General features: G+C 42.5%; 2 protein-coding genes across 7 annotated transcripts in view; one reads left to right on the forward strand and one right to left on the reverse strand.

The window, feature by feature from the left end:
• Window positions 1–11,099, reverse strand: part of RSRC1 (arginine and serine rich coiled-coil 1) — a 421,306-nt gene extending 410,207 nt beyond the window's left edge. The window contains exons 1-3 of one of the 4 annotated variants that reach the window (XM_025376980.1): window positions 10,954–11,099; window positions 1,733–1,928; window positions 492–617 (exon numbers count right to left, since the gene is read on the reverse strand). In XM_025376980.1, the coding sequence (XP_025232765.1) occupies window positions 492–617; window positions 1,733–1,926 (320 nt within the window). In that variant the 5' untranslated portion in view covers window positions 1,927–1,928; window positions 10,954–11,099. Of the gene's footprint in view, window positions 1–491; window positions 618–1,732; window positions 1,929–9,673; window positions 9,731–10,927 lie in introns of those variants that run through there. The other 3 variants (XM_025376977.1, XM_025376978.1, XM_025376979.1) reach the window with 3 other exon arrangements.
• Window positions 11,100–14,586: 3,487 nt separating this feature from the next.
• SHOX2 (short stature homeobox 2) lies at window positions 14,587–23,913 on the forward strand. 3 transcript variants are annotated; one of them, XM_025376841.1, is made up of 6 exons: window positions 14,959–15,443; window positions 15,970–16,041; window positions 18,226–18,434; window positions 20,815–20,872; window positions 21,177–21,265; window positions 22,809–23,913. In XM_025376841.1, exons 1-6 carry the CDS (start codon window positions 15,098–15,100, stop codon window positions 23,100–23,102), a joined length of 1,068 nt encoding a protein of 355 aa, XP_025232626.1. In that variant the 5' UTR covers window positions 14,959–15,097; the 3' UTR covers window positions 23,103–23,913. The 3 variants fall into 3 exon arrangements, with proteins under 3 accessions (XP_025232627.1, XP_025232628.1, XP_025232626.1); XM_025376842.1 differs by lacking the exon at window positions 15,970–16,041 and having other exon boundaries at window positions 14,587–15,443; window positions 22,809–23,522; XM_025376843.1 differs by lacking the exon at window positions 15,970–16,041 and having other exon boundaries at window positions 14,587–15,443; window positions 22,845–23,522.
• Window positions 23,914–26,477: the final 2,564 nt, after the last annotated feature.

Genomic DNA, 26,477 nt, shown 5'->3' on the forward strand with positions numbered 1-26,477 from the left:
TAATGTCAATCCTTTTCAAAATATTCCAAAAAACTGAAAAGGAGGGAGCACTTCCAAACTCATTTTATCAGGCCAGCATTACTCTGATACCAAAGACAGACAAATACATTACAAGAAAACTACAAGCCAAAATCCCTGATGAATACTGATGCAAAAATCCTTAACAAAATACTAGTAAACTCATGTCTGGGGAATGCACATGCATTGGTAGGGAACCCAACCCGGCCTACTGGACAATGAGAAGCTATGTACACCCCGGCCAATAGCCAGAACCAAAAGCAAGATATATGAGTGAGGCCACATTGGACCATCCAGTTCCTATCAAGCTATCACAGGACTAACTGCATGAATGACCCCAGGTGAGAAAAAAATAAGTGCCAGCTAAGCTCAGTCAAAATTATATAATTATAAGAAAATAAATGATTGTTGCTTTTACATTGCTAAATTTGGAATAATTTGTTACAAAGCAATAAATACTTAATAAGGCATACCTTCTTGTTCTGCTTTTCGACCTAGACCTCTGAGCTCTATAGGACTTCCCTCGACCCCTTGAACGACTTCGACTTCGTTTCCTTCTGGAGCCATAAGAAGAGCTACTGCTTGATCGATGCCTCCGTCTGAAATAAAATATAATCAAAGATCATTGCTATAAAAATTTTTACTATGAGCATTAAGGAAAAACCTTCTAGATTCTAAAGAATCATTTCATTTTTACTGTCTCACTCTTTCCTGGAAGCAAATAGAGATAAATTAAAATGTTATTTTTCTTGAACAGTCAGATGACTGATTCGTAACTTAGTGATTGGATCAGCTACTAATTAAGGTATTAAGGGGTCTTAGAATCTTTCCAAATATCATCAGATTATATGGTATGAAAACTAAACCAAGGCCAGGCTCAGTAGCTCATGCCTGTAATCCCAACACGTTGGGAGGCTGAGGCAGGAGGATCGCTTGAGGCCAAGAATTCAATACCAGCTTGGGCAACACAGCAAGGCCAAGTCTCTACAAAAAATAAAAATAAAAAAACTTAGCCAGGCATAGTGGCACATGCCTATAGTCCCAGCTATTCAGGAAGCTGAGGTGGGAGGATCCTTAAGTCCAAGAGATATGACTGCACCGCTGCACTCCAGCCCGAGTGACAGAGCAAGATCTTGTCTCTAAAAAATTTAAAATTAAGTCCAGGCGCACTGGCTCATGCCTGTAATTCCAGCACTTTGGGAGGCCGAGGAGGGCAGATCACCTGAGGTCAGGAGTTCGACACCAGCCTGACCAACATGGTGAAACCCTGTCTCTACTAAAAATATAAAATTAGCTGGGCGTGGTGCTACATGCCTGTAATCCCGGCTACTCGGAAGGCTGAGAAGAATCGCTTGAACTCGGGAGGCAGAGGCTGCAGTGAGCTGAGATCGCGCCATTGTACTCCAGCCTGGACAACAAGAGCAAAACTCCATCGCAAAAAAAAAAGAAATTTAATTAATTAATTAATTTAATTTAATTAAAAAAGAAAACTACACCACTTTGTATCTATTTGCCTACTAAGAATAGACAAAGGTTGAGAAGACTAGACCCACGGACTGGACCTGGTGGAAAAAAAAAATTCTGGGTTGGGACTTTCGTAAATATATAGCTAGTAAAAGAAAAATGTTTTATCTAGCAAAACTAAAAATACAAAAACATGAATTTTAAAGACTGTTATCCTCATTACTGTATAAACTAAAATTATGAAAATCACCTTCTATCATAAGAATGTGAACGAGGCTGAAGATCTCTGGACCAGGATCTTGACTTTGATCTTGATTTCCTTCCTCCTTTCTTTCGGCTGTATGTTCTACTATCTGAAGAACTGCTAGAGGAGGACCGTCTACGGTGTTTCTTTTTTCTCTTGCTTCTGCTTTCCTCTTCAGTATCTGATGACCGACGTCCCATTTCTGTAAGCATAAGTTTGAAGAATATTATTTCTAACATGGTGGCACAATGGATGAAATGCAATATACTAATTTTTTATTTCATTTATTTATTTTAGAGACAGGGTCTCCCTCTGTATCCCAGGTTGGAGTGCAGTGGTACAATAATAGCTCACTGTAACCTGGAAGTCCTGGGCTCCCGCGATCCTCCCCCATGGCCTTCCAAAGTGCTGGGACTACAGGCATGAGCCACCGTTTCTGGCCTCAATGTACTACTTTTTATAAAACTTTGTAAAATTTTTTAAAGTCTTATTTAAAGTAAAATTGTTTATGTGCCTTGCTTCTTGACAAGACATGAGAACAGTTCTTTATACCAATTGTCTCATATTTTAAGTTATATTTCTCATTAATTATATGACATTTTCTTTAGTAATCAACCAACTATTCCTTTATTCTCACACTCCCTGATGACAAAAGATATTTTACTATCTTAGAGTTGAATTTTTTTTGTAACAGAAAATTCTACATCTTTAAATAGCTAAAATCTCATTAGTCATCAACAAAGTACAAACTGAAACAATGAACTATAATTATCATTTCACTTGTGAAACTTAGGGGAGAAAATATTAACTAAAGTACTAAAGTTGACGAGGTTATCGTGAAATCAGTCAGCTCTTCACACACTGCTAATACCTATATAAGGTAGTAGAATAATCTTTTTAGAAAGCAATAAAACAATAATTTAAATTAAAAAGATATAGATATTATATAATAGATATCATATCTATAATAGATATATAATAGATATCATATCTATAATACATAGTATATAATAGATATCCACATTTGTATGTGTATATTACACATACACATATAATTTATATCCATGTTAAGAAATATGTACACAATTGAATAATCTAAAAATGTTGATGCTTTTTTGACAAAGAAATCCTATTTCCACAAATACGTCGAAAAAATTATCTAAAGGATATATTCATTAAAATATTCATCACAGCATTATTATAATGGTATCCATTGAGATAATTTAAGAAAATATGTACATAAGAAAATTAATATTTAAGTGATGAAATATAATTTTCATAATATAAAATATAATTTTTCAAACTATTTCTATATAGTTATGGTAACATGGACATTTAGTATAGAACAGAAAAAACAAATAGAACCTAAGGCTTTCATATTAAGGAGTTAACTTAGCTGACAAGAAGCTTAGTTGTCTTACTTTAATCTTTAGATTCTCATATGCAATACTATTTTTTATTAAAATAGTTATTAGCTATCTTTCAAAGTCATATAAAAACAAGATCCATTCATTGTAGTCACTTAGGATAAATAAAAGCTCATATCATCTTTAATATTTATTCAAAATAAGTTAAATACCATCACTACAAACAAAGTATTATGTTGGTGCAAAAGTAATTGCAGTTTTTGCCATGACTTTTAATGGAATATATTTTTACATATAAAATAAGTATATATTATATATTTAATATATTAAATATACATTACACATATTATATATTTAACATTAAATATATTTTAAATACCTGTATAATATATATTTAGTATTAACTATATATTTAATATATTAACATTAATATATTAATTCTATATTATTTATATATTTAATAATTATATTCCATTAAAAGTAATAGCAAAAACCACAATTACTTTTGTGCCAACTTATAATATGTTAAATTACTGCTTTGCTTTCAGAAGCATCAGGTGAGCCAGCCCCTCCCTGATTCCAATACAATACCAGTTGAAAAAATCTCTTAGGACTCAAATTAAAACTTTAAGTTATTTACCTAAAGCCAGAATTAAGGATTTTAAATTTGCTCTGAACCTCCAAGTTGTTCACATGTCTAAGATTTTACAGTTTAACAAAACACTGGGAAGACTTGGTTTTGAAGCCTTCAGTAAATCACTAACATATCTAAGCCAGTTTCATTTGAAAAATGAAACTACAATAGGTAAAAGATTACCATGATACTTTCCAGCTTTAAATGATTATGAAAGTATAAATATGTACATGTATCTATATATATAAATACAAACATACATTTAAATACAAACATAATACAGATGTACATAAGGTATATCTGTACACACATATAAATTCAAACATGTACATGATACCATTTATACATAAAATATATACATATATCCATTTTATATATATAAAATAGATATCCACATATATATGTGTGTATATTTTTTATATATATATAATATATACACACATATATCCATGTTAAGAAAGATGTACATAATTGAATAATAATTTTATTTCTTGGCTTTTAATTTCTTTCTTGTTTTCACCCTTAATCATTTAAGAATGTTCTTTACACACAAACAACCATTTAAATTAAGATGACCTTTTACTATCTTGCTATCTTGTTTTAAAAAATACCAAAATAAGATTAAAGAAATTAAAAAGTATAAATTTGAAAGGGTAGAGACTAGAAAACAACAGGAACATAAGATATGTCAACAAACTTTTGGCAAATGAAAAACACATGGAGGATTTAGAGGTAAGAAAGCTTATTATCAGGCAACTGTAGAGAATTCCAAGAGAAAAGCAAATTCACATAGCAAAAATCAGAAAGGATCAGGAATTTAAGACATCAGATACCAGAGCAGGCACAATGAGGCCACGAAGCTAAAAACAAAAAAATTGATTGAATTTATGTAGTAGTGTTCCCGAGTCCCTCCATTCTACCCAGCCAGGTGATACTCTTCCCCAATCCCCAGAGGAGATAAGATTTATTTGGGGGGGAAAATGAACCAAAGAAGCACCAGGTCCAAGGACACAGTAAAAAAAAGACAGAGATGCCGGGCGCGGTGGCTCAAGCCTGTAATCCCAGCACTTTGGGAGGCTGAGACGGGCGGATCACAAGGTCAGGAGATCGAGACCATCCTGGCTAACACGGTGAAACCCCGTCTCTACTAAAAAAATACAAAAAACTAGCCGGGCGAGGTGGCGGGCGCCTGTGGTCCCAGCTACTCCGGAGGCTGAGGCAGGAGAATGGCGTAAACCCGGGAGGCGGAGCTTGCAGTGAGCTGAGATCCGGCCACTGCACTCCAGCCTGGGCCACAGAGCCAGACTCAGTCTCAAAAAAAAAAAAAAAAAAAAACAGAGATGCTAAACTAAAGGTCAAAGAGATTAAGTTGGCCAGGTGCAGTGGCTCACGCCTGTAATCCCAGCACTTTGGGAGGCCAAGGCGGGCAGATCACGAGGTCCAGATATCGAGGCCATCCTAGCTAACACAGTGAAACACTGTCTCTACTAAAAACACAAAAAAAAATTAGCTGGGCGCGGGGGCGGGCGCCTGCAGTCCCAGCTACTCGGGAGGCTGAGGCAGGAGAATGGCGTGAACCCGGGAGGCGGAGCTTGCAGTGAGCCGAAATCCCGCCACTGCACTCCAGCCCTGGCAACAGAGCGAGACTCCGTCTCAAAAAAAGAAAAAAAAATATAGTAATAATAATGCCATTGTGGGAATCTCTATTTCTGTCCTTTATACTACATCTCTGAGTAAGGCACAAACAAGCAGAAAAAAAGGGACACAGATCTATGTGCCCTGGGGGTGACCAAAAAAAGAGAACAGGAGGTCAGTATAAATTTTTTCTTTGTTCTAATTACAAACAACATAATTTATCCATAATAGAAGGCTGGTTGATTACATTTAACACAGGTTAATGAAAGATAGAAAAATCCTTCCCTGGAACATACCTAAAAATAACAAGAGCCATTTACAACAAACCCACAGCCAATATCATACTGAATGAGAAAAAGCTGGAAGAATCCTCTTGAAAACCAGCACAAGACAAGGATGTCCTCTCTCACCACTCCTATTCAACATAGTATTGAAAACTCTGACCACAGCAATCAGGCAAGAGAAAAAAAATAAAGGGCATTCGAATAGGAAGACAGAAAGTCAAATTGTCTTTGCAGATGACATAATCCTATATCTAGAAAACCTCATCATCTCAGCCCAAAAGCTTCTTAAGCTGATAAGCAACTTCAGCAATGTCTCAGGATACAAAATCAATGTGCAAAAATCACTAGCATTCCTATACACCAACGACAGACAAGTAGAGAGCCAAATCATGAATGAACTCCCATTTACAACTGCTATAAAGAGAATAAAATACTTAGGAATACAGCTAACAAGAGAAGTGAAGGACCTCTTCAAGGAGAACTACAAACCACTGCTCAAGGAAATCAGAGAGGACCACAAAGAAGTGGAAAAACATGCCATGCTCATAGATAGGAAGAATCAATATCATGAAAATGGCCATACCACCCAAGGTGATCTAAAGATTCAATGCTATTCCCATCAAACTACCATTAACATTCTTCACAGATTTAGAAAAAAACTATTTCAAAATTCATACGGAACCAAAAAAGAGCCCATATAGCCAAGACAATCCTCAGCAAAAAGAACAAAACGGGAGGCATCACGGTACCTGACTTCAAACTATACAAGGCTACAGTAACCAAAACAGCATGGTACTGGTACAAAAACAGACACATAGACCAATGGAACAGAATAGAGAACTTAGAAATAAGACCACACATCTACAACCTTCCGATCTTTGACAACCCTGACAAAAAACAAGCAATGAGGAAAGGACTCCCTATTTAATAAATGGTGCTGGGAGAACTGGCTAGCCATATGTAAAAAATTGAAAGTGGACCCCTTCCTTATATCTTATACAAAAATTAACTCAAGATAGATTAAAGACTTAAATGTAAAACCCAAAACTAGAAAAACCTTAGAAAAAAATCTAGGCAATACCATACAGGACACAGGCACAGGCAAAGATTTCATGGCAAAAGCTTCAAAAGCAATTGCAACAAAAAAAAAAATTAAAATGGGATCTAATTAAACTAAAGAGTTTCTGCACAGCAAAAGAAACTATCATCAGAACGAACACACAATCTATAGGGGAAAAATTTTTGCAACCTATACAACTGACAAAGGTCTAATATCCAGAGTCTATAAGGAAGTTAAACAAATTCACAAGAAAAAAAAGCAATCCCATTAAAAAATGGGCAAAGAACGTGAACAGACACTTCTCAAAAGAAGACATTTATGCGGCCAACAAACATATGAGAAAAAACTCAACATCACTGATCATTAGAGAAAAGCAAATCAAAACCACAATGAGATACCATCTCATGCCAGTCAGAATGGGAATTATTAAAAAGTCAAGAAATGCCAGGTGCGGTGGCTCACACCTGTAATCCCAGCACTTTGGGAGGCTGAGGGGGGCAGATCACGACGTCAGGAGATGGAGACCATCCTGGCCAACATGGTGAAACCCTGTTTCTACGAAAAATACAAAAATTAGCTGCGTGTGGTGAAGCGTGCCTGTAATCCCAGCTACTCGGGAGGCTGAGGCAGAATTGCTTGAACCAAGGCGTCAGAGGTTGCAGTAAGCCGAGAATGCGCCACTGCACTCCAGCCTGGTGACAGAGCAAGACTCCATCTCAAAAAAAGAAAAAAAAGTCAAAAAACAACAGATGCTGGCAAGGCTGTGGAGAGACAGGAACACTTTTATTAATAAACTATGAGTGAGAATGTAAATTAGTTCAACTATTGTGGGAGATGATGTCACAGGAATCATCCAGAATGGGCGATTCTTTGAGGAATCACCCGTGTGGTGATTCACCAAAGACCTAGAACCAGAAATACCATTTGACCCAGCAATCCATTACTGGGTATATACTCAAAGAAATAGAAATCATTCTATTATAAAGACACATGCACGTGTATGTTCACTGCAGCATTATTCACAATAGCAAAGACACAAAATCAAACTAAATGCCCATTGCTGATAGACTGAATAAAGAAAATGTGGTACATATACATCATGGAATATTACAGAGCCACAAAAAAAGAATGCGATCATCATTTGCACGGACATGGATGGAGCTGGAAGCCATTATCCTCATCAAACTAACACAGGAAGAGAAAACCAACCATCACATGTTCTCACTAATAAGTGGGAGCTGAACACTTAGAACACATGGACCTGGGAGGGGAACAACACACAATGGGGCCTGTGGTAGGGGTACAGGGGAAGGGAGAGCATCAGGAAAAATAGATAACGCATTCTGGGATTAATATTTAGGTGCAGCAAACCACCATGACACACGTTTACCTATGTAACAAACCTGCACATTCTGCACATGTACCCCAGAACTTAAAATAAATCCTTCCTTAGAGAAACCAAGAAAAGGTTGAAAAACCACTGTGACAAAACTATAAATATTTCAAGTGACACATTTACATTTCAGAAAAATTACACTGAAATACAATTAACCCCAATAAAAGAAAGCAAAAGGTCACCGTATTTCTTTGTTATAGTTAACTTCAAACATTTATTCACAAAAGGGAGTGAACACTAACAGCAAATCACAAGGTAGATCTCAAAATTGTCTTCTCTATGACAGGTACTGAAGTCCTACTCACCACCACAGACATAAACTTACCCTTAGATTTCCATAATGTCATCAGCATGTAATTAAATATACTTGCCAATTCAAGTCATGGTAATCAATTTATATTACATACTCCTAGTAAGGAAGAATTCTTTATACTTAACTCCACCAGTAAGGAGCAATGAACGGAAAGACACATTAATAGTTCTTTCTGATAAGGGCAATGAATGATGAATGGAGCACAGGCTTTTAGAGTCCCACAAGCTAACAATTTTCAATCTATCTGTAAGTGAAAGAGACAACATGGGACAGAGCTCCTATAGCTCTTGGCTTCCTGTTCTCACTCTAGTTCTTCCTGGTTGTAGCCTCATGGTTGCAAAACTCACCCAACTACTCCCACTACAGAATTGAAGCCATGGCATGCAATGACTACAGGAGGAAATCAATTTACAGAAACATCTTAATGTAAAGTTCAGGTGCCTGATTGAAGAGGTGAAACCAACATGTGGTCATTTAAGAAAAGAGATCTCGAAGGACTACACAAGTAGTTCCTTTGTCCAGTTATTGATAAGGGTACAAGAAGCAGTTATCTTTTTCAGAAAACAGGCAATCAGTTTGAGAGAACAAAGATTCCTAAAGGACATGATAGCTTATAATTACTTCTCCACTACTCACTCATTAGTATATCAAACTATAATTTTCTTGATTCTGGATACATGGCCAGAAAAAGTGAAAAGAATGTTGATTTCAATGGGAAATCCACCTCAAAGATGAAAAGTAAAAATGGGGTGAAAACTAACATATTAAGAAATCCATAAACAAGTACACAACTCTTTATAACAAAAGAGATAAAGAATTCTGTCAAAACACTTCTTCCATCACAATTAAAAACTTGCAAGCATCTTTCTTTTTAAAAACGCATGATCAATCATAGGAATTTATCCCCAATGGTTTGGAAATGAAAGCAGGAAATACAACTATAGATCTACTATAACAACCCGCTTTCAGAACTTTTCCAATTCATAACACCCCTCTTTGTGAGACTGGTTGAGTTGGCAAGGCCAATTAACAACAAGGTGCCAGCTGTTTTTCTCGTTTTCAGATTCTGACATTTTTAGCCCTCTTATTGAAAAACATAAATAAAGTGTTATATCACTTAGCATGAAATCTTTGCCTGCAAAGAAAGTGAATATTTGTAAACTCTAAGACTAGAGAGGCTCTTAAAGGATACCTAGTTTCCCCCAAGGTTGCAACTGTCACACCTGCTCCAAATCTTAAACCTGGGAACTCTGCTTACCTCCTTCACTTAGAGCTTTTATAATACATCTAAGTTCAAACACGACAGCTCGAATGCTTTCCTGTGACAACAAAAGACATTTGAATTTATGTATCTACTACCTAGTTAGTTGGAACACAATTGGGTTACTGTTAATTCTGGAAGTGGAAAATATATATATATATATATATATATATATAAAATTTTTTTTTTTTTTTTGAGACGGAGTCTCGCTCTGTCGCCCAGGCTGGAGTGCAGTGGCCGGATCTCGGCTCACTGCAAGCTCCGCCTCCCGGGTTTACGCCATTCTCCTGCCTCAGCCTCCCGAGTAGCTGGGACTACAGGCGCCCGCTACCTCGCCCGGCTAGTTTTTCGTATTTTTTAGTAGAGACGGAGTTTCACTGTGTTAGCCAGGATGGTCTCGATCTCCTGACCTCGTGATCCGCCCGTCTCGGCCTCCCAAAGTGCTGGGATTACAGGCTTGACCCACCGCGCCCGGCCCAAAAAAAATATTTTTTTGTTTAGGTTTCCAGTGTGCATTTAAAGATACACAACTTCTGAGAGAAATTACGTCAAGGTTAACCTAAAATCAAGAGCAGGCAACATGCCTTACGGTGCATTATAACATCTTGCAAAAGTAAACAAAGCCATATGCTCTTAGTCACATGGCCACAAGTACAGAAGTCAAGGGAATATATAGTGTGTTTAAGGCAAGCATATTTATACTCCAAGAAAGGAACATCTATTTCACCCTGCACCACTTCTCTCAGCAAGCCAGTGTGAGCCAGAAAGGGTAGGGCGGAATCAGAAAGAGGTGGATCTAAAGCAGGGAAAGCGGAGTGGATGGGATAGAGGGCACCAGAATCCAGCCTCCCTCTTGATCCACCCTACCTAGAGCTAGTGAGGAAGCGCCAGGCTTATATTGCAAGATGAGCCAGGAAACCCAAAAGCAGCGATGAAGAGCCAGGAATGGGGGGCGAGGGGAGGAGTCGGCGAACTCTCCGACACGTCCTCAAGACAGAGGGCCAAGCTTGAGGCCTGCGGCCACCCACCCACCCATCCTACAGCCACCAGCCTTGACCCAGGGAGACCGGAGCCTCCCAGGTGCGGGACGCATGCGCACGTTGACACTGCACACGCCGCGAGGCCGCCGCCCACCCTCTGCCGACATCCAGCGCAAACTGCGGCAGGCCCCACGCCGCCTCTTGCCAGAGCAGGGCCTCGGAGCCCCGCAGCCACGGACGCCGCTCGCCAGGCCCTGGTCGTGGGCATCACCTCGGTCCAGACCTTTGGGCTCACACCTTCCGCTGACGTGCAAGCGCCGCAAACCCTGAGACGTTTCTTTAGATCAGGGCGCCGCCGGCGTACACCGAACTTGCTTCAGTTTAAGCTCAGCGCCTTCCTGGTTCTAGCGCCAGGCAGCTTCAGCCGAGATATCGAGTGCATCGATGGATGCTGCCAGGCGCTGGGAATGCCGAGGGAGTAGATTTTTAACGCTGCCAATTTTTTGTTTGGCGTTTGTTTTGCGTGCCTGTTTATTTTGATTTTATTGTTACCAAAAGCAATAAAGGTGGGACTGGAGAGTGTTATTGTCTTAGTAGTCGTCGTTATCGTCATGGGTAATCAGTAAACAAATCTGCATCGTAGGAAGTTATGTTTATGACACCTACACGAAACAAAATTGGTTATCTCATGCTGGGGGAGGAGGAAACTCGCGCAACGATAATAAATCATGGGAGTGTGTCTGTATAGAGTCTAGTGTGATTAAATTGTAATGATTTATTTGCAAAAATGCATTAAAAGTCGGTGTTTCTTCTGCCCTGAAGGTGAAGGCACTCACAAGTTGAGTGCAAATTAGTTTCTCAGATTAAAGTAACTGGTTAGTAGAGGAATAGGAGAAACCTGCCTGAGGCGAGGCGGGGAGCGGTTTCTTCTGAAGGAGAAATCAAATTTATAGGTGTGTGGAGTTTTTTAATTTAAACCAATAGAAATTAAAGAGACTCAGCATTTTCTGTAACTCATACTACATAACTTATTTTTCCTTACGTGAAAATTATTTTTTCCTCATTTACGCTTAAGCAAAGCTAAAAAGATAAATAAATTGTTGGCCTGGGTTTTGGTCGACTATGAGAACCAACTCATTCACCACTGCTAGATAACCAAGCTACAATTTTCCGCAGATATTTGAGATGGTAAAAAATCACCTCCACAATATATTTTTCATAAATAATGTACCTTAACTAGCCAATTTTGAGGCACCATTTTAAAACTTAACTACTACAACACTATATGTATATTTTAAATAATTCAAAAGCTGGGGAAACCCTTGGGTCCTGAATTTTATTGGAACCTGTGTATCCGTCCACAGACTGTCAGCTGAGCTTTACCATAAATGCTTTTTTTTTTACCAAAACTGTATTTTGAAATGTCCTATCTCTGGAAAATATTTGCTGTTTAATGAAACAAAATCGTTGGAACTTTGTGAGCATTTATTAGTATATGATTTTATAACCTTGATTTTTTTTTTAAAGTAAACTTCCCTTAGGCCAGTGGGAATCTGTGGTCAGACACTAAAGATTTCTCATAGCTCCATCTGTTATCAACACTACTATTCCTAAATATGCAATGAGCCAAAAAGCTGAGATCATGGGAAAATCTATTGGTTTGAATTACACAATAGTTGTGTCTGTGACTTCCCTGATTACCTTTAAAGTGGTCATCTTTCCCTCAAGCTCAGTAGATGAAAGATGAGTTCAAACCTAAAAATCATGCTTAACAAGGCAAACTAGTAGCTGGTGGGTCTCCTGATTCCTTGCCGACTTCTAACAGTGGTTATTTTTGAGTTATTTATGAATATGTATTTAACACCTCAGTTTGAGAGCACCTTGAGCACCATATCCACTTAGCTCACCCCATTACTGGCCTTTCTGCTAAATAATCTTAAAAACAGATTTTCATAAAGGATTAAAGTTTTTTTATTATTTTCCTCTGATAATATCAGAAAGTAGTTACAGAGAGTAACCCAAGACTCAATGTAAAATTGTTTCTAAATTTGTATAACTTTGGAAACTTTGAGTATTTGAGTCCCTTTTGTGGTGTAACAAAACAAAAGCAAGTACTGACACAATGTATTAATACCTAAAAGCTATAGCTGTGGAAAAATTATAGACATTGGTTCTCCTAAAAGTGGCAAAAAATAAAATGTTTTAGAAAGGCAAAACATTTCCAAAAAGCATGATATGCATAATCCTTAAATTCACCAAATGTGAACATTTTAATATGAGTATTGTAGAATAACATAAGGTTATATCCAGCTTCTATTTACATCTATTTGAGAAACACTAATATATTAAGTTATAATTGTGTTCTCTTTTTACAAGTATTTCAGATTGTTTTGACAGAACTTCTTAAATTATCTGCTAATTTGTTTTGATGCCTTAACCAATATATGGAAGATATACATATTAATGTTCTGTAATTCCTCTTATTTTTACTAAGAGTATTAGATCCAAAATAATGATCAAGTTACCTTTAACTTCCAGAAAGTCTGCATTAATATTCAGATACTTGAAAATGTCCCCTAAGCCACACTTAAAGAGGTATATTTGTTTACACACTTAAATATAACTTTTCATATGTAAATATTCTTTTGTGAGTATATATTTGCATAGCCACACTTCTCACAGCAAGCCCTGTCCGGCACAATACAGACAAATGACTCAGGAATATAGACGTTCCTCTAATGTAACAAACCGTTCCGATGAAAATAGACCAGAAATAGAATTTTAAATCGTTGCGGGGGGAGGGGAGGAAGAGAGAGAGAGAGAGGACGTTTACTCCTGGCGAGCGTCTCTTTTTTAGCACTCCGCAATAAATGAAATTAGACGAGGTACAAACTTAACGTCGATTTTTTTTTCAGACTCGAAGAGGGATAATCTCTTGTTTTTCAAATTAGTAAACAAACTCGGATGTTTCCCAAGATGCTAAAGAAGAAGTCCTGTAATTCATCATAGAGGGGTTCGGTTGCAAGGAGCAAGGGAGAAGGGTGAGAGTTCTGAGACCTCAGAGGGGAAACGAACGAAGTCGAGCTGTCCTTGACCGGGCGCTAAGGAAACACTTTAAAATGAGATCTGTCAGCTAACAGCTGCTCGGGAAACTTGTTAAATCGACCGGTCCCTTTTAGCGGGGTCTGTCCATAGAGGAGTCAGCTAGGCTCCAGGACACGAATAATAGAGCGAATAACACGGACCGAGGGGCGAGGAACTTGGAGGAGAACCGGACTCAACCTGCCTGCGTGCCGGGAAGCTCCTAAGAGAAGCTGCGCGGGTCGGAGAAGGTGCAGACAACCCTGACTCTGGGCAGGATGATGCCGGGCGGTGGAGCTACTGCCGGCAGGGGTCGAAGGTGTGAGTGAGAGGCGGGGATGCAGGATTGGGATGCGGGCTCAGGATGCGAGAATGGGATGCGGGGCCTATAAACTGCTGGGCGATTGATGCAGGGCAGGGACGAGGAAAAGAAATGCGAAGCTGAGCAGTTGCGAGGCATCCTGACTCCAAGCAAGGCTGTAGGGAAGGATGTAGTGTCGGGATACCAGACTGACTCTAAGAGCTGCGCACTTGTCAGTTTCCTCTTGGCCCCACCCCGCGGGGTCTATCCAGCTCCCCAGTGTTTAACTAAGTCGTGACACCAACGCAAAATCCACGCCTAATTAAATTAATTAGGGATTCTTGTCAATCCTGGATTAATGGCCAAGAGCATAGGCGGCAGGGGCTATCTGGAAACCTGAGCGGCCGGGGACCGGCCTCCTCTCCCCGCCCCCTCCAGTCCCCCTGTGCTGCCCTACCACTCCAGCCCCAGCCCGCCCGAACTCCAATCTCTCTCTCTCTCTCTCTCTCCTTCTCCTTCTCCTTTTCCCCTCCCCAACCCCCGGTAGAGGCGCGACTGCTACCCGGGAAGGGGGCTCACTCCGAGTTGCGCGGGGAGGTAATTTACTCAGAACAAGGGGCCGCCTTTAGGAAGTATAAATAGTGAGACTTCAAGCGCAGCGTCGCTATCAGATCTGAACTCTCCGCAGGAAGAATTGTCAAAGATCTTAACATTGAACAAGCGCGCTCCGGCAGGGAAGCATCAGTTCCCATTTCCCTCCGGCGGCCCCCGCCCCTTCTCTTCTCCTCCTCCTCCTCCTTCTCCTCCTCCTCATCCTTCTCCCCCTCCTCCTCTTCTTCTTCCTCCTCCTCTTCTTACTTCTTTTTCTCCTACTTCTCCTCCTCTTTCTTCCTTCTTCTCCTCTTTTTCTTCTTCTTCCTCCTCCTCCCTCTCCTCCCCCACCTCCTGTCCCATTGATGTGTTATTATTGGGGGGGCTGGAGCAGTAAAAAAAGAAGAAGGAAAAAAAGAGCGGGGCTCGGCTGGCAGAGGTTGAGCGCCGGGCTGACGTGCGGCGGCGATGGAAGAACTTACGGCGTTCGTCTCCAAGTCTTTTGACCAGAAAGTGAAGGAGAAGAAGGAGGCGATCACGTACCGGGAGGTGCTGGAGAGCGGGCCGCTGCGCGGGGCCAAGGAGCCGACCGGCTGCACCGAGGCCGGCCGCGACGACCGCAGCAGCCCGGCAGTCCGGGCGGCCGGCGGAGGCGGCGGCGGAGGAGGCGGAGGCGGAGGCGGAGGAGGCGGAGGAGGTGTAGGAGGAGGAGGAGCAGGCGGAGGAGCTGGAGGAGGGCGCTCTCCCGTCCGGGAGCTGGACATGGGCGCTGCCGAGAGAAGCAGGGAGCCGGGCAGCCCGCGACTGACGGAGGGTAACGACCTGACTGACCCCGGGCAACGGTTCCCCTTCCCTCCTTCCTGACTCTTCTCGGGCAGGAGAGGACTCCGAGGCCCAGCGGGGAGGGGAGAGGGACGCGGAGAGGGCCCTGGACCCCAGCTTTGTAAGCTGGAGTGATAGTGGAAGGGTGGGGGTCCGGTGGTATGCTCGGTCGTGGGTGGGGTCCTAGTGTGTTGTTGGGGAGGAAGCGTGTGGGATTTGTGCGCGCCCTTCCCAGATGTTCCCATTCCATCGAAATGCATTTTTCACCAGCCGGAGAATGGGCCCGCAGCCCGGATGGCCCACAGGCGGACGTGGAAGTTCGCGGGGCCGGGCTGCAGGAGGGGGTGCCGGACCGGACGGCGGGACTAAAGCTAGCCTCTAGCAAGGAGTTTGCAGGGAGGGAGAAGGGGAGAGGTGGATAGCTCGCCTCGTGTTTGGGGCCGCCAAGACCCCTCGAACTCCGCAGAGACCCTGAATCTTTGGATCTTAGGGGCCAAAACTTCCCATTCTTTTTGAAGGTAGAAGGAAGCCAACGAAAGCTAGGGTCCAGGCTACGCTGCTTCTCCCCGGCGAGGCGTTTCGGTTTCTTGGTGTGTTGGGGGCGGGGACGGGGAGGTGGGGATCTATATTTACACAATTCCTTTAGTGTTTTCAATCACCCAGTACTCGGTTCTCTTAGAGCAAAAATCCTTTGGTGCTAGCGCAGTGTTAGGAAATGTCTTTATCTCAATGGCAGAGCATCCTATAACAATTCAAAGGAGTTCAACAATAAAATTAATTTGGCACTTGGTGCCTGCAGTAACTGGTGTACTGCCATATTTTTCCAATTAAGAAAATATGTGGCATGTGTGGAATCACATATTTAAGCAAGCAATTAAGTTGTTTATAACACGGTCTGTTCCTGTTTAGATCATTAATTGGAAATTTGGGGACAAAAATAGAGATTTTATTAAGTCTATTGATCAACTTGAAATTTGGACATCTCTTCGAAGCCCCAAAACTTTGAGTGGCATCCACTGTGTAGACGACATGTAAGAGACAAAGCCTTCCCACCTCATTGGCAGCATCTGAAGGATGTGTTTTCATATTTTAATTTCAGTACAATATCAGTAAAAATACTTTGCTATTAAATTGGTTCATAATGTTCACTATAATGTTATCCACTTCCTTCCTAAAGAAGGGACAAATGTCCACCAAACGAACTCTGAGAACTAGAAAATACGGCAACACTTAAGATCACCGTAGCTAGTAATGCCCCGCAGGGCCGAGATCTAGCGACTCTTCTTCTTCCAAACCAGCACCAGGTCTTCCTAAATTTGTAAAATGGTGGAATTACTGTCAAGGTGCCCAGCTCAGCCTCCCGGCCTTGAGTCCACAACTACAGGCCCGAACTACAGGTTCGCCAGCGCGCTTGACGGCGAGGTTCAGATCTGAACCCCAGGCGGACGCAGTTCCTGGGACTGTTGATTTCCAAGCTCAGGACAAGTATTAATTTCTCTGCAGACCGGCTCTTCCGGAAATGATTTTTAACACCCATGCTGGCCTGGATCCTGCGCTGGAAAGAACTGCAAACAGTCTCTACTATCTAAACTCAGCTTTGACTCCTTAAAAACTGGAGTCTCTGGTTCGGGCGCAGAGTATAAAGGTTCCAGGGCGATATACATATGGTGACTCTATATGCTCACACTAGAAGAGCTCCTGTTTTTAAAGGGAGGAGAAGGACAGGACAGTGGCAACGGATGTGTGCAAACCCAGAGCAGAAAAATGCATATTTTATTAAACATCCGAGCTGCTGGTTGCATGAAAAGGCTTTGAGCAACCAATAGAAACCGAGGATCGCGAATATTCCGCTTGAACCTGTTGATCTCTGTGGGTTAAGCGTTTAGGGTCGAGTCTGCGTTTCCAAGAGGGAGGGCGAAGGGAGAACAGAGAGAGCGGTTGCTTTCGCCCGCCACCGGAGGCTGGTTTTCCGCCTCCTGCCTTCTGGCCCGGCGTGGGCGGCGAGCCCTTCGGGCCGCCAACATGGCGTGGGCGCCTGTGCTTGTGCGACCCCGGTCGGACAGGGCGAACGGAGATTACCTGGCTGCCCAGGGTACCTTATGCAGGGTTTGGCCCGAGCCCAGGGGCAGCGAGGGGTGTCTGCGGATGCGGCTCCCTGTGCAGCACAACACCGGAGTCTGTTTCTCTCGCTGATACCCTTCGGCCCAATTGTTCCTAAATTAGATCAGCAAGTTTGCGGTAGGCAGAGAGCCGGAGGTGGTGAGAGCTGGCTTGAGAACGAGTCAGCCTTCTGGGAATGGCCGGTGTGAGAGGCCAGTGGGTGGCCTTGCCGCGCCCTTATGTCCAGACCTTGCTCTGTGAGAGGCCTGGCGCTGCGCCTTTGATTTCTGGGAGTGCTCGGGAGAAAGTGAGTGCGAAAGTGAGTGGAAAGCATTTGGCGTTTGCTGGGGAAGGCCGGGAACTGTGGGGTGGACAGTGAGTCGAGGTACGTTTGCGGAGGAGGTGGGTGGTTGACTGCCCACCTTGCCCCGGGCGGCTGCTCAGACTTGACCTTTGCGCTTCTCCGGGATATTCTTCCTCCGAGTGGGGTGAGAAGCCGGATCAGGATTCCACGAGGGGGAAAGATTCTCTATCCTTTTTTGTGACAAATCTGGTAACGGGATTTGCTGTGCTGTTTTTGTCCGTGTGTGTGTGTGTGTGTGTGTGTGTGTGTGTGTGTGTTCGTATGTGTGTGCATGGATGCACGTGTGGCCCCCCTGGGGTGCCCCCTCCAGTGTCCCCGGAGCTGAAAGATCGCAAAGAGGATGCGAAAGGGATGGAGGACGAAGGCCAGACCAAAATCAAGCAGAGGCGAAGTCGGACCAATTTCACCCTGGAACAACTCAATGAGCTGGAGAGGCTTTTTGACGAGACCCACTATCCCGACGCCTTCATGCGAGAGGAACTGAGCCAGCGACTGGGCCTGTCGGAGGCCCGAGTGCAGGTACCCAGCTGCCAGGAGGTCGAGGGCCCAGGGAGCAGAGAGAGCCTGGGGTTGGAAAGAGGCTTGGGGAACACACTCGGGAGGTGGCGGTTCTAGTGTCTGGTGTAAGATGAGAAGGAAAGAGATATCTTTACTAGAGGTCTTATTTTCCAAAGTAGATCTTAGTCCTATAGCACTCCCCTCCCTTTTTTTTTTCCATCCTAACATATGTTCCCAGAAGAAGAAAGCTGTGTTGGGCTTTCTCCCAGAGTTTCTATAAACCACACCCCCCTCGCCTCGCGCTGGCTTTAATGTGGTTTAATCCTAATGGGCCTACTTTTATAAGGCTTAAAAAAAATCCCACAGAAAACGTTTTATCTCTGGATGCCTTGAAAGTTCCAAGGAGTATTTTGCTCTCTGGAGTTTGATTTCCTTGAAGGTCTGCTCTACAGGGTCTAGGTTTGTCAAGCGGATATCCCAATTAGGTTTATAGATGTTCAGACTATAAAGAAAATTAGTAACTGTTAAGTGCAGAAATTTACAGTCTGCTGTTAGCGGTCGATCTCAAACTGTGTGTGAAATAGCGGAGAAATAAACGCATTTTGGCCACTCTTTGTTCATTTGTTTAACCAAGGCAACAAAACTGACCCTAAAGAAATTAAATTTTAAAACAAACCACATATCTTAGTATTTATATTTCCAAAACCTGCCCCCCCCCCCCCAGCATGTGCCATACCCAATGAAGTTAGGATTGAAACAGATTTTCTTTATTGGTCGTGGAGGAAAATGTAATAGCAAAAATAGGCTTTGGGGTCATTTAAAGGAGCAAATTGTGTACTTTCACATACACATATCCTTCTGGCTTTACGGGGAACAAATGTAAATGTTTCAGATTATATTTCCGCTCAAATAATAAAATAGAATAAAATGATAGTCATTATTTGTTTGAACACATGGAGCAGTTTTAGGCCCCCACATCTGCAGCTGTTACAAAGTATCGCTGTAACAGATACTCCCTCGGTCTCTGGGCACAGAGACCACCATCTGTAGCGAACTATGCACAATTCTTAAGGGGCTTCCCGCATCTTGTAATAGGATCAGGAAAAAAAAAAAAAAAAACCCAGAGCAGTCACGTTTAAGAGGAAAAGTAATAATAGGCTGCCTTGGTCATCACAGCATCAGCAGCAGAGCCTTCCTTTTTAAGCCTCTCCTGCTTTGCTCTGTGCACTGAGATCTCCACAGGCTCAGCAACCCCTTAAGAACATGATGATAATTATTACAGTTATGATTATTAGTATCTTAATTCCAACTCTTCTAGAGGAAAAAAAGGCAAGAAGCCTCAGGCCATGTGAATTACACAAAGGACGCCACCCTGGCACACAATCCACCCTCTATTATACTAAATAGCAGAGAAATTTTTGAAGATTTACATTGACTATAACACTTGCTTTCAAAAACATACCAATAAAGGCTCTGAAGCAGTATTTTTACTTTAATGGGGTTTTTAAAACTTTAATTTGTGAGTCAATCAATATGCTTTATTATTGAAAGTGGAATACAAAAGCAAGCTTTATTTGAATTTTTAAAAATCTGTCATACTGCCTGTAAAAGTTGTCAAGTTTAAGCAGGTAACATCCAGGAGAACAAAGTACCTAAGAGTTACTCGCTTTATACATACTTCATTGTCCTTTCACTGAATGCTCTTCTTTTTTTCTCTTAAGAAGTGTACTTTATTGTTGTTTCATACTTTTATTTACATTTTAGTTATTTTCTAGATGTTTTCCTACTATCCTAACTGCAAGCAGTGACTTTTTCTAAAGAAGTAAATTAGATTATCATGATAATGGTACACAATTATTCTGCTACTGTGTTTCACTCTGCTGCACAGAAGAACAGAGAAATTCTAAACTTCTTTGTAGTGAGGCTTTTATGACACTAATTATCTCTCCCCAACCTTTATAACTCCTTCTCCCCAAAAGAGTTATTATTGCTCTGGTGTTTGGTTTTTCTTTAAGATGAAGCTAATTAACATTAAAGGCTATTAGTAAGCACATCCTTCTCAGGTCTTAACTGGGCAAATATCTAAACACATTATCATACTGGTATCAGGTACCAAGTAGAGTTTTAGGCCACAGGGACTCTGTTATGTGAAAAGATGAAATCAGGACTAATAGTAATGTATCTTGCAAAAGTCTATAAAATCTATCTTTCTATTTGTGTAGTTAATTTACATGTTTAACTTTGGAAATTGAGGCTGTTTTATACAATTCAAAGATTGCTTGCTGTATCTCCCAGTTCTTATCTAAACCACGACTCTTTTCTCTTTGCACTCTTGTAATTAAAAAAAATTTTTAGTCATAATATCTAGGTTTTATTTTGTTTTTCTCCCTCCAACCTATAGGTTTGGTTTCAGAATCGAAGAGCTAAATGTAGAAAACAAGAAAATCAACTCCATAAAGGTATGCTTCTTATACAAGGAACATTTGAAAGCCTGAGCAAAGAGAGAAGTAGTGAATATTACTATTACAATGACAGAAAAAAGAAACCTCAAAAATGACAATAGTTCTTGACTTAATAATCCTCAAAGGCTGTTAATGGAGTCCTAAAGTTTGGGAGTAAGTTATATTTATTTAAATTTTGGATACAGTTTAGAAAGATAATAGTCCAATTTCAAAGTAATTAGTTCTATCTTGTACCATTTGGAACCCTGAAAAATGCTACAAATGTTAACCTCACATTATTTTTCTTTTGTACTTTTTACAGGTGTTCTCATAGGGGCCGCCAGCCAGTTTGAAGCTTGTAGAGTCGCACCCTATGTCAACGTAGGTGCTTTAAGGATGCCATTTCAGCAGGCAAGTACAGTATAATTTCAAGCTGTTTTTAAATATAAAAATACCTGACTGTTTGCTCTAACTGTTGAACATCACCTATCTCTGATCCCAGATGTCAATGTCTGCACAGTTGGATAATCTATTTTGAGATGATATAGTGGACCCACTACCCTTTAAAAACCTATACAGCATTAAGGGCCTGAATACCTACTCCCTTCTGTCCTCATGGGAACCCCTGAAGAGGCCTGGGGGCAGTAACTGGCCCTTTAAAAATACACTAAAGGTCGCCCTTAGAGAGAGAGGAAGGAAAAGTCTTTTGATTAAGATTTTGTCAAATCCAATACAGAGATTAGTCTTAAGGTATTTCTAAGGCAACCCTCTAGATACTTTTGTAGGTATTTTCTACCTCTTAGTCACATTAAATAACTCTGACAGAAGAAAAATAAATAAACACGAGTACTCCCAGCTCATACTTTCATTTTTTCTTTCTTTTGTTTTTAAATCTGTTTCTGCAAACAAAGCTTCATCTCTGGTAAAGAGAGAAGTCTTGGTCTTCCCAGGGCTGCCTTGCCTTTGCAAACCCTAAGCCATAAAGAAACCTTTAAGAGTATATTTTAAAAGGACGGCCTGCAGCAATGATTTAATCCTGGGAAATCCCAGTGCTCTGAACTCCCCGCTCTCCAAGCCTGAGGGCGATATCCTTTCCCAACCAGTATCTGACCTTCCCCATCCTCAGCCAGGACCCCTGCTTGGCATGGCTGTGATGTCATGAATTAGCTCTCAGTCTCCAGTGACTTTGACAGGGAGACACATAGGTGTGCCCATGAATTGAGACTCAGTGTCAGGGAGATCTTAGCTCTCTTGGTGCCACAGGACTCTGGCATCCTAATGCTGGGCTTTGGAAACAAGGGAGAATGACTGAAGAAAGAGAGAGGGGTGACTTTAAAAGGAGACCTTTACTGCTCAAAAGGTAATCTTTGGGCCAGCAGCAACAAAACTGTCTGGGAGATTGTTAGAAATTCAGAATCTCAGGCCCCAACCTAGACCTTCTGAATCAGAATCTGAATTTTAACGAGATCCCTGGGTAATTCTTATGGCAGTAAAGGTTAGAAGTACCGACTCACAATTGTGCCTATTGTGGGGAAGATGGAATAACTTCCCTGAATAACATAAAAAAGTTGCGTAGTTTGATTGTTGGTACTCCGTTGTTTTGGTAGTGGGGTAAGAGATGCATGGCAGCATCAGGAGAAGAGGGTAAGGATCCTCACCCACAGTCTTTCCAATATACCATTTCAGCCCAGTTCCCAAGGGAGACGGCCACATTCCTGCAGACGGGGGTTCCCGGGGTGCAGGGAAATAAACCTACCCCAACTGAGTTTCGGAGACCCAGGGGGCAGTGGAGTATCCATGTGGAACCCCAGATTCAGCAACAGGCTGAGAAGGTCACTGTCGGAACAAGATGCGCAGCCAAATGCCCTCTCCCCGTGCCCAAACACAACCCAACTCTCTCTCTGGCCAAGCTGGACGCCGTTAATGCTCTGTTTCTATTCTGTTGTCACCCTAGGATAGTCATTGCAACGTGACGCCCTTGTCCTTTCAGGTTCAGGCGCAGCTGCAGCTGGACAGCGCTGTGGCGCACGCGCACCACCACCTGCATCCGCACCTGGCCGCGCACGCGCCCTACATGATGTTCCCAGCGCCGCCCTTCGGACTGCCGCTCGCCACGCTGGCAGCGGATTCGGCTTCCGCCGCCTCGGTAGTCGCGGCGGCAGCAGCCGCCAAGACCACCAGCAAGAACTCCAGCATCGCCGATCTCAGACTGAAAGCCAAAAAGCACGCCGCAGCCTTGGGTCTGTGATGCCAACGCCAGCACCAATGTCGCACCTCCTCCGCGGCACTCAGCCTACACGCCCTCCGCGCCCCGCTGCTTCTCCGTTACCCCTTTCAGACTTCGAGAGCCGGCCCTCTTTCCTCCTCACTGACCATCCCTTGTTCCCTTTCGCATCCTGGACTCGGAAAGGCAGACTCCACGCAGGACCAGGGATCTCACGAGGCACCCAGGCGCTGTGGCTCCTGCCCATTTTCCTACCCGAGGGCCTAGAATTCGGTTTTGTAGGAGCGGGTTTGGGGGAGTCAGGAGAGAGACTGGACAGGGGAGTGCTGGAACCGAGGAGTTTGGCTCACCGCAAAGCGGCAACGATGGACTCTTGCATAGAAAAAAAAAATCTTGTTAACAAAAAATGAGCAAACAAAAAAATTGAAAGACCGGAGAGAAAAAGAGAAAGAGAACTTATTTCTTATTACTATTTGGCAGAAGCTGAAATTGGAGAACCAAGGAGCAAAAACAAATTTTAAAATTAAAGTATTTTATACATTTTAAAATATGGAAAAACAACCCAGACGAATCTCGAGAGAATGTGGGGGAGTTACCAACTTAAATGTGTGTTTTTAAAAATGCGCTAAGAAGGCAAAGCAGAAAGAAGAGGTATACTTATTTGAAAAACTAAGATGAAAAAAGTGCGCAGCTGGGAAGTTCACAGGTTTTGAAACTGACCTTTTTCTGCGAAGTTCACGTTAATACGAGAAATTTGATAAGAGAGGCGGGCCTCCTTTTACGTTGAATCAGATGCTTTGAGTTTAAACCCACCATGTATGGGAGAACAAGAAAAGAGAAAATATTAAAACGAGGAGAGAGAAAAATAATATTAACACAAAAAGATGCCACAGACAATGATTTCTCTGAGAAATTATTATGGCAAAACTGTCCGGACTGCTGACAGTAAATTCCGATTTGCATGTTACTTGTATTCCATTGATGGTGTGTCTCCTCCCACCCCCTTATCTCCCATGCACTCACTCCATTTTCATCTTCACTATGAAAAACAATACCAAAAGCATCTGGAAATTGATACCTATATCCACATATATATATATATATATATATTTTCCCTGTCTTCGGTCCTGGGGAACAAAAGAAAAAAGTCAGAAAGGGGAAAAATTACACTCATTGTCCTAAGAAGACAGAGGTGGGCAGAACATGTGGGGAAAGGAAAAAGAAAACAAGACCACCAAATGAAATAATGAAGGTGCAGCGCCTCGCTGTGCCAGGCACAATAGGCGCTCAATGAATGTTAGTTCCCACCATTCCCCTTTTCTTGTGTTCCTTCTTGTTGGTTTCCCGAAGTCCTATTTGAAGACAGTGCTTTATTTCCCCCTCTCTATCCCGTCAAATTCACCTTAAATAACACCCAGCTAGATACAGGCACTAGGTTTGTGTAAGATATGTTGATACACACGAACAAAGTTTATTTTGGCTATAATGTGTGGACTGACTTTCAACATTTGCATTTTATCTCACAAAGGTGTATCTATTCAAGTAACTTTTTTTGTTTTTTGTTTTTTTTGGTTGTTTGTTTCAATTCATGTAGCTATTTAAACTGGGATACTTTGGACTAAGCCAATCTGTATCCCATTTCGCTGGCAAGCCTAAGTTTGTGGGGTTTTGTTTTTGTTTTTATTTTACCTTCTAATTTACAAGAAAGAGGAAAAGCTCTTCTAACTGAACTTTGGTATGCGGTTGAGCTTTGTAACTATTTGTTCTCCATGAAAACAAAATTATTTATATTTGACATATTTTTTCTAGTGTATTAAGTTATTTTAAACAAAAGATGTTATCTCATGACGTGTTGTCAGTACAAAATGTGTCGCCTCCACTTCTGTTAAACCTTTTAAATAAGTGCCAAGTTATAATTGAAGACACTTTGCGATCAATTGAATGAAAATATCGTTTCATTTGATGGGGTTCGTGTCATCTTTGTTCCTGTTACTATTAAAATATCCGGGATAGTGTTTCCCTTTTCCCTTTTGATTAATGCGTATCACTCTCTCGAATATACCAACTTGGAAAAGCGCTTGCCTCTGCTCTTACGTGCTGCAGTCAAGGGGCAGTAAGAAGGGTGGCTGTGTGGCTGTCCCTAGCGCTGAGCGCATTTCTCGCCGCCGGCCCCCTCCATTTTATCCACCCAGCATAGAAACAGGGTTATACCAAATTAATGAAAGAACAGATAATAAGTAAAATAACATAGGATAGAGTAACTTCCTTCCCCAAGATGGACTCTTGTTATTCATTTTGCTATAATTTCAACCTTTATCTGGGGACACTTTTGGGAGGAAGGAAAGAGGGATCCTGCGGTGTGAAATCAACCTAGGTTTGGTATGGCATAATCGACAACCAGTCCCAGTTCGTTGACCCTCTCTGGAGCGGGGCAGGTGCTGACTTCGGAGCGGGAAAAGAGCCGCAAAGGCGGGCCGGCGAGGGCACTGTGAAGGGCGGATTCCCCATCTCACACTCCTGTTTAGGGTTGGCTGAAGCAGCTTCTTCATTAGTTAAATTTAGAAGGTGGAAGCCAGAATCGGGTTTAGGAAAAGCCTGGCCTTGAAAATAATGAGGAGCTCTCTCTCCCCGTGTCGTAGCCCCCTTCTTCTGGAAGAAATCCCACTAGTAAAGCCCAAAGGTGCTGCCTGTGTGGGGATAGATGGAGACTTTGAAGACTCGGCCCTGACCAGGTCCGAGATAGGAACTTTCTTTCCCGCGCGGGCTCTTGTGAAGACCGGACCTTCCTCGAAGACTGAAGTGTCCTGAGCGTCCCCTGAGACTCCCCACCCTCGTTCTGGAGGGTGTGTAAAACCCCTGACAAAACCCCACATCCTCCAGCAGTGTTCCCCACCACCCCCACTTGGCCCTCTCCCAGGTCTGAGCTCGTGTTCAAAGCTGTTCCTCAGCATGGACGTGGGCGATAGGTTTCTTTCTTTTAACTTTCAAAGACCACTGAACAGGATTTGGGCCGTACTCAGTGCGCAGGCCTTGCGGGTCTCCTGGTTGATGAACGTCGGTAGTTTTTATAATAAACATCTGCCTGCGGGCCTGGTGCGCCCTGAAGCAGCCAGGCCATCCGCCATGGTCCTGTGGCCTCCAGCGAGCTCCAGTAGGCGCCGGGGCCGGGGGTCCTAACAGGCAGGCTCCAAGCTCCAAACACTAATCCTAACCCAGATCCCAACATGGGTTCGGACCCTGGATACCATGGGGCAGGGGAGATGGTGGCTCCGCCTCGGGGCCAGTCTGTCCCACGCGGCGGAGCGCGGGGGAAGCCCGAGGTCAAAGGAGGCGGTGCGTGCAGGCCTCGCTGGCGAAGGCGCGGGGTATCGGTACAGGAGCGCGGCGACCCGGCGTAGG

The sequence above is a fragment of the Theropithecus gelada genome, chromosome 2 (genome assembly GCF_003255815.1).
Source record: "Theropithecus gelada isolate Dixy chromosome 2, Tgel_1.0, whole genome shotgun sequence".
NCBI lineage: Eukaryota > Metazoa > Chordata > Mammalia > Primates > Cercopithecidae > Theropithecus > Theropithecus gelada.

Excerpts from the sequence above, each read along its gene's own strand:
- SHOX2 (XM_025376841.1), top strand. The coding sequence starts at position 15,098 with ATGGAAGAACTTACGGCGTTCGTCTCCAAGTCTTTTGACCAGAAAGTG. Across the intron at positions 16,042-18,225 it reads CGAGGCGTTTCGGTTTCTTG|TGTCCCCGGAGCTGAAAGAT; the intron begins GTGTGTTGGGGG and ends TGCCCCCTCCAG. Across the intron at positions 21,266-22,808 it reads TAAGGATGCCATTTCAGCAG|GATAGTCATTGCAACGTGAC; the intron begins GCAAGTACAGTA and ends TTGTCACCCTAG.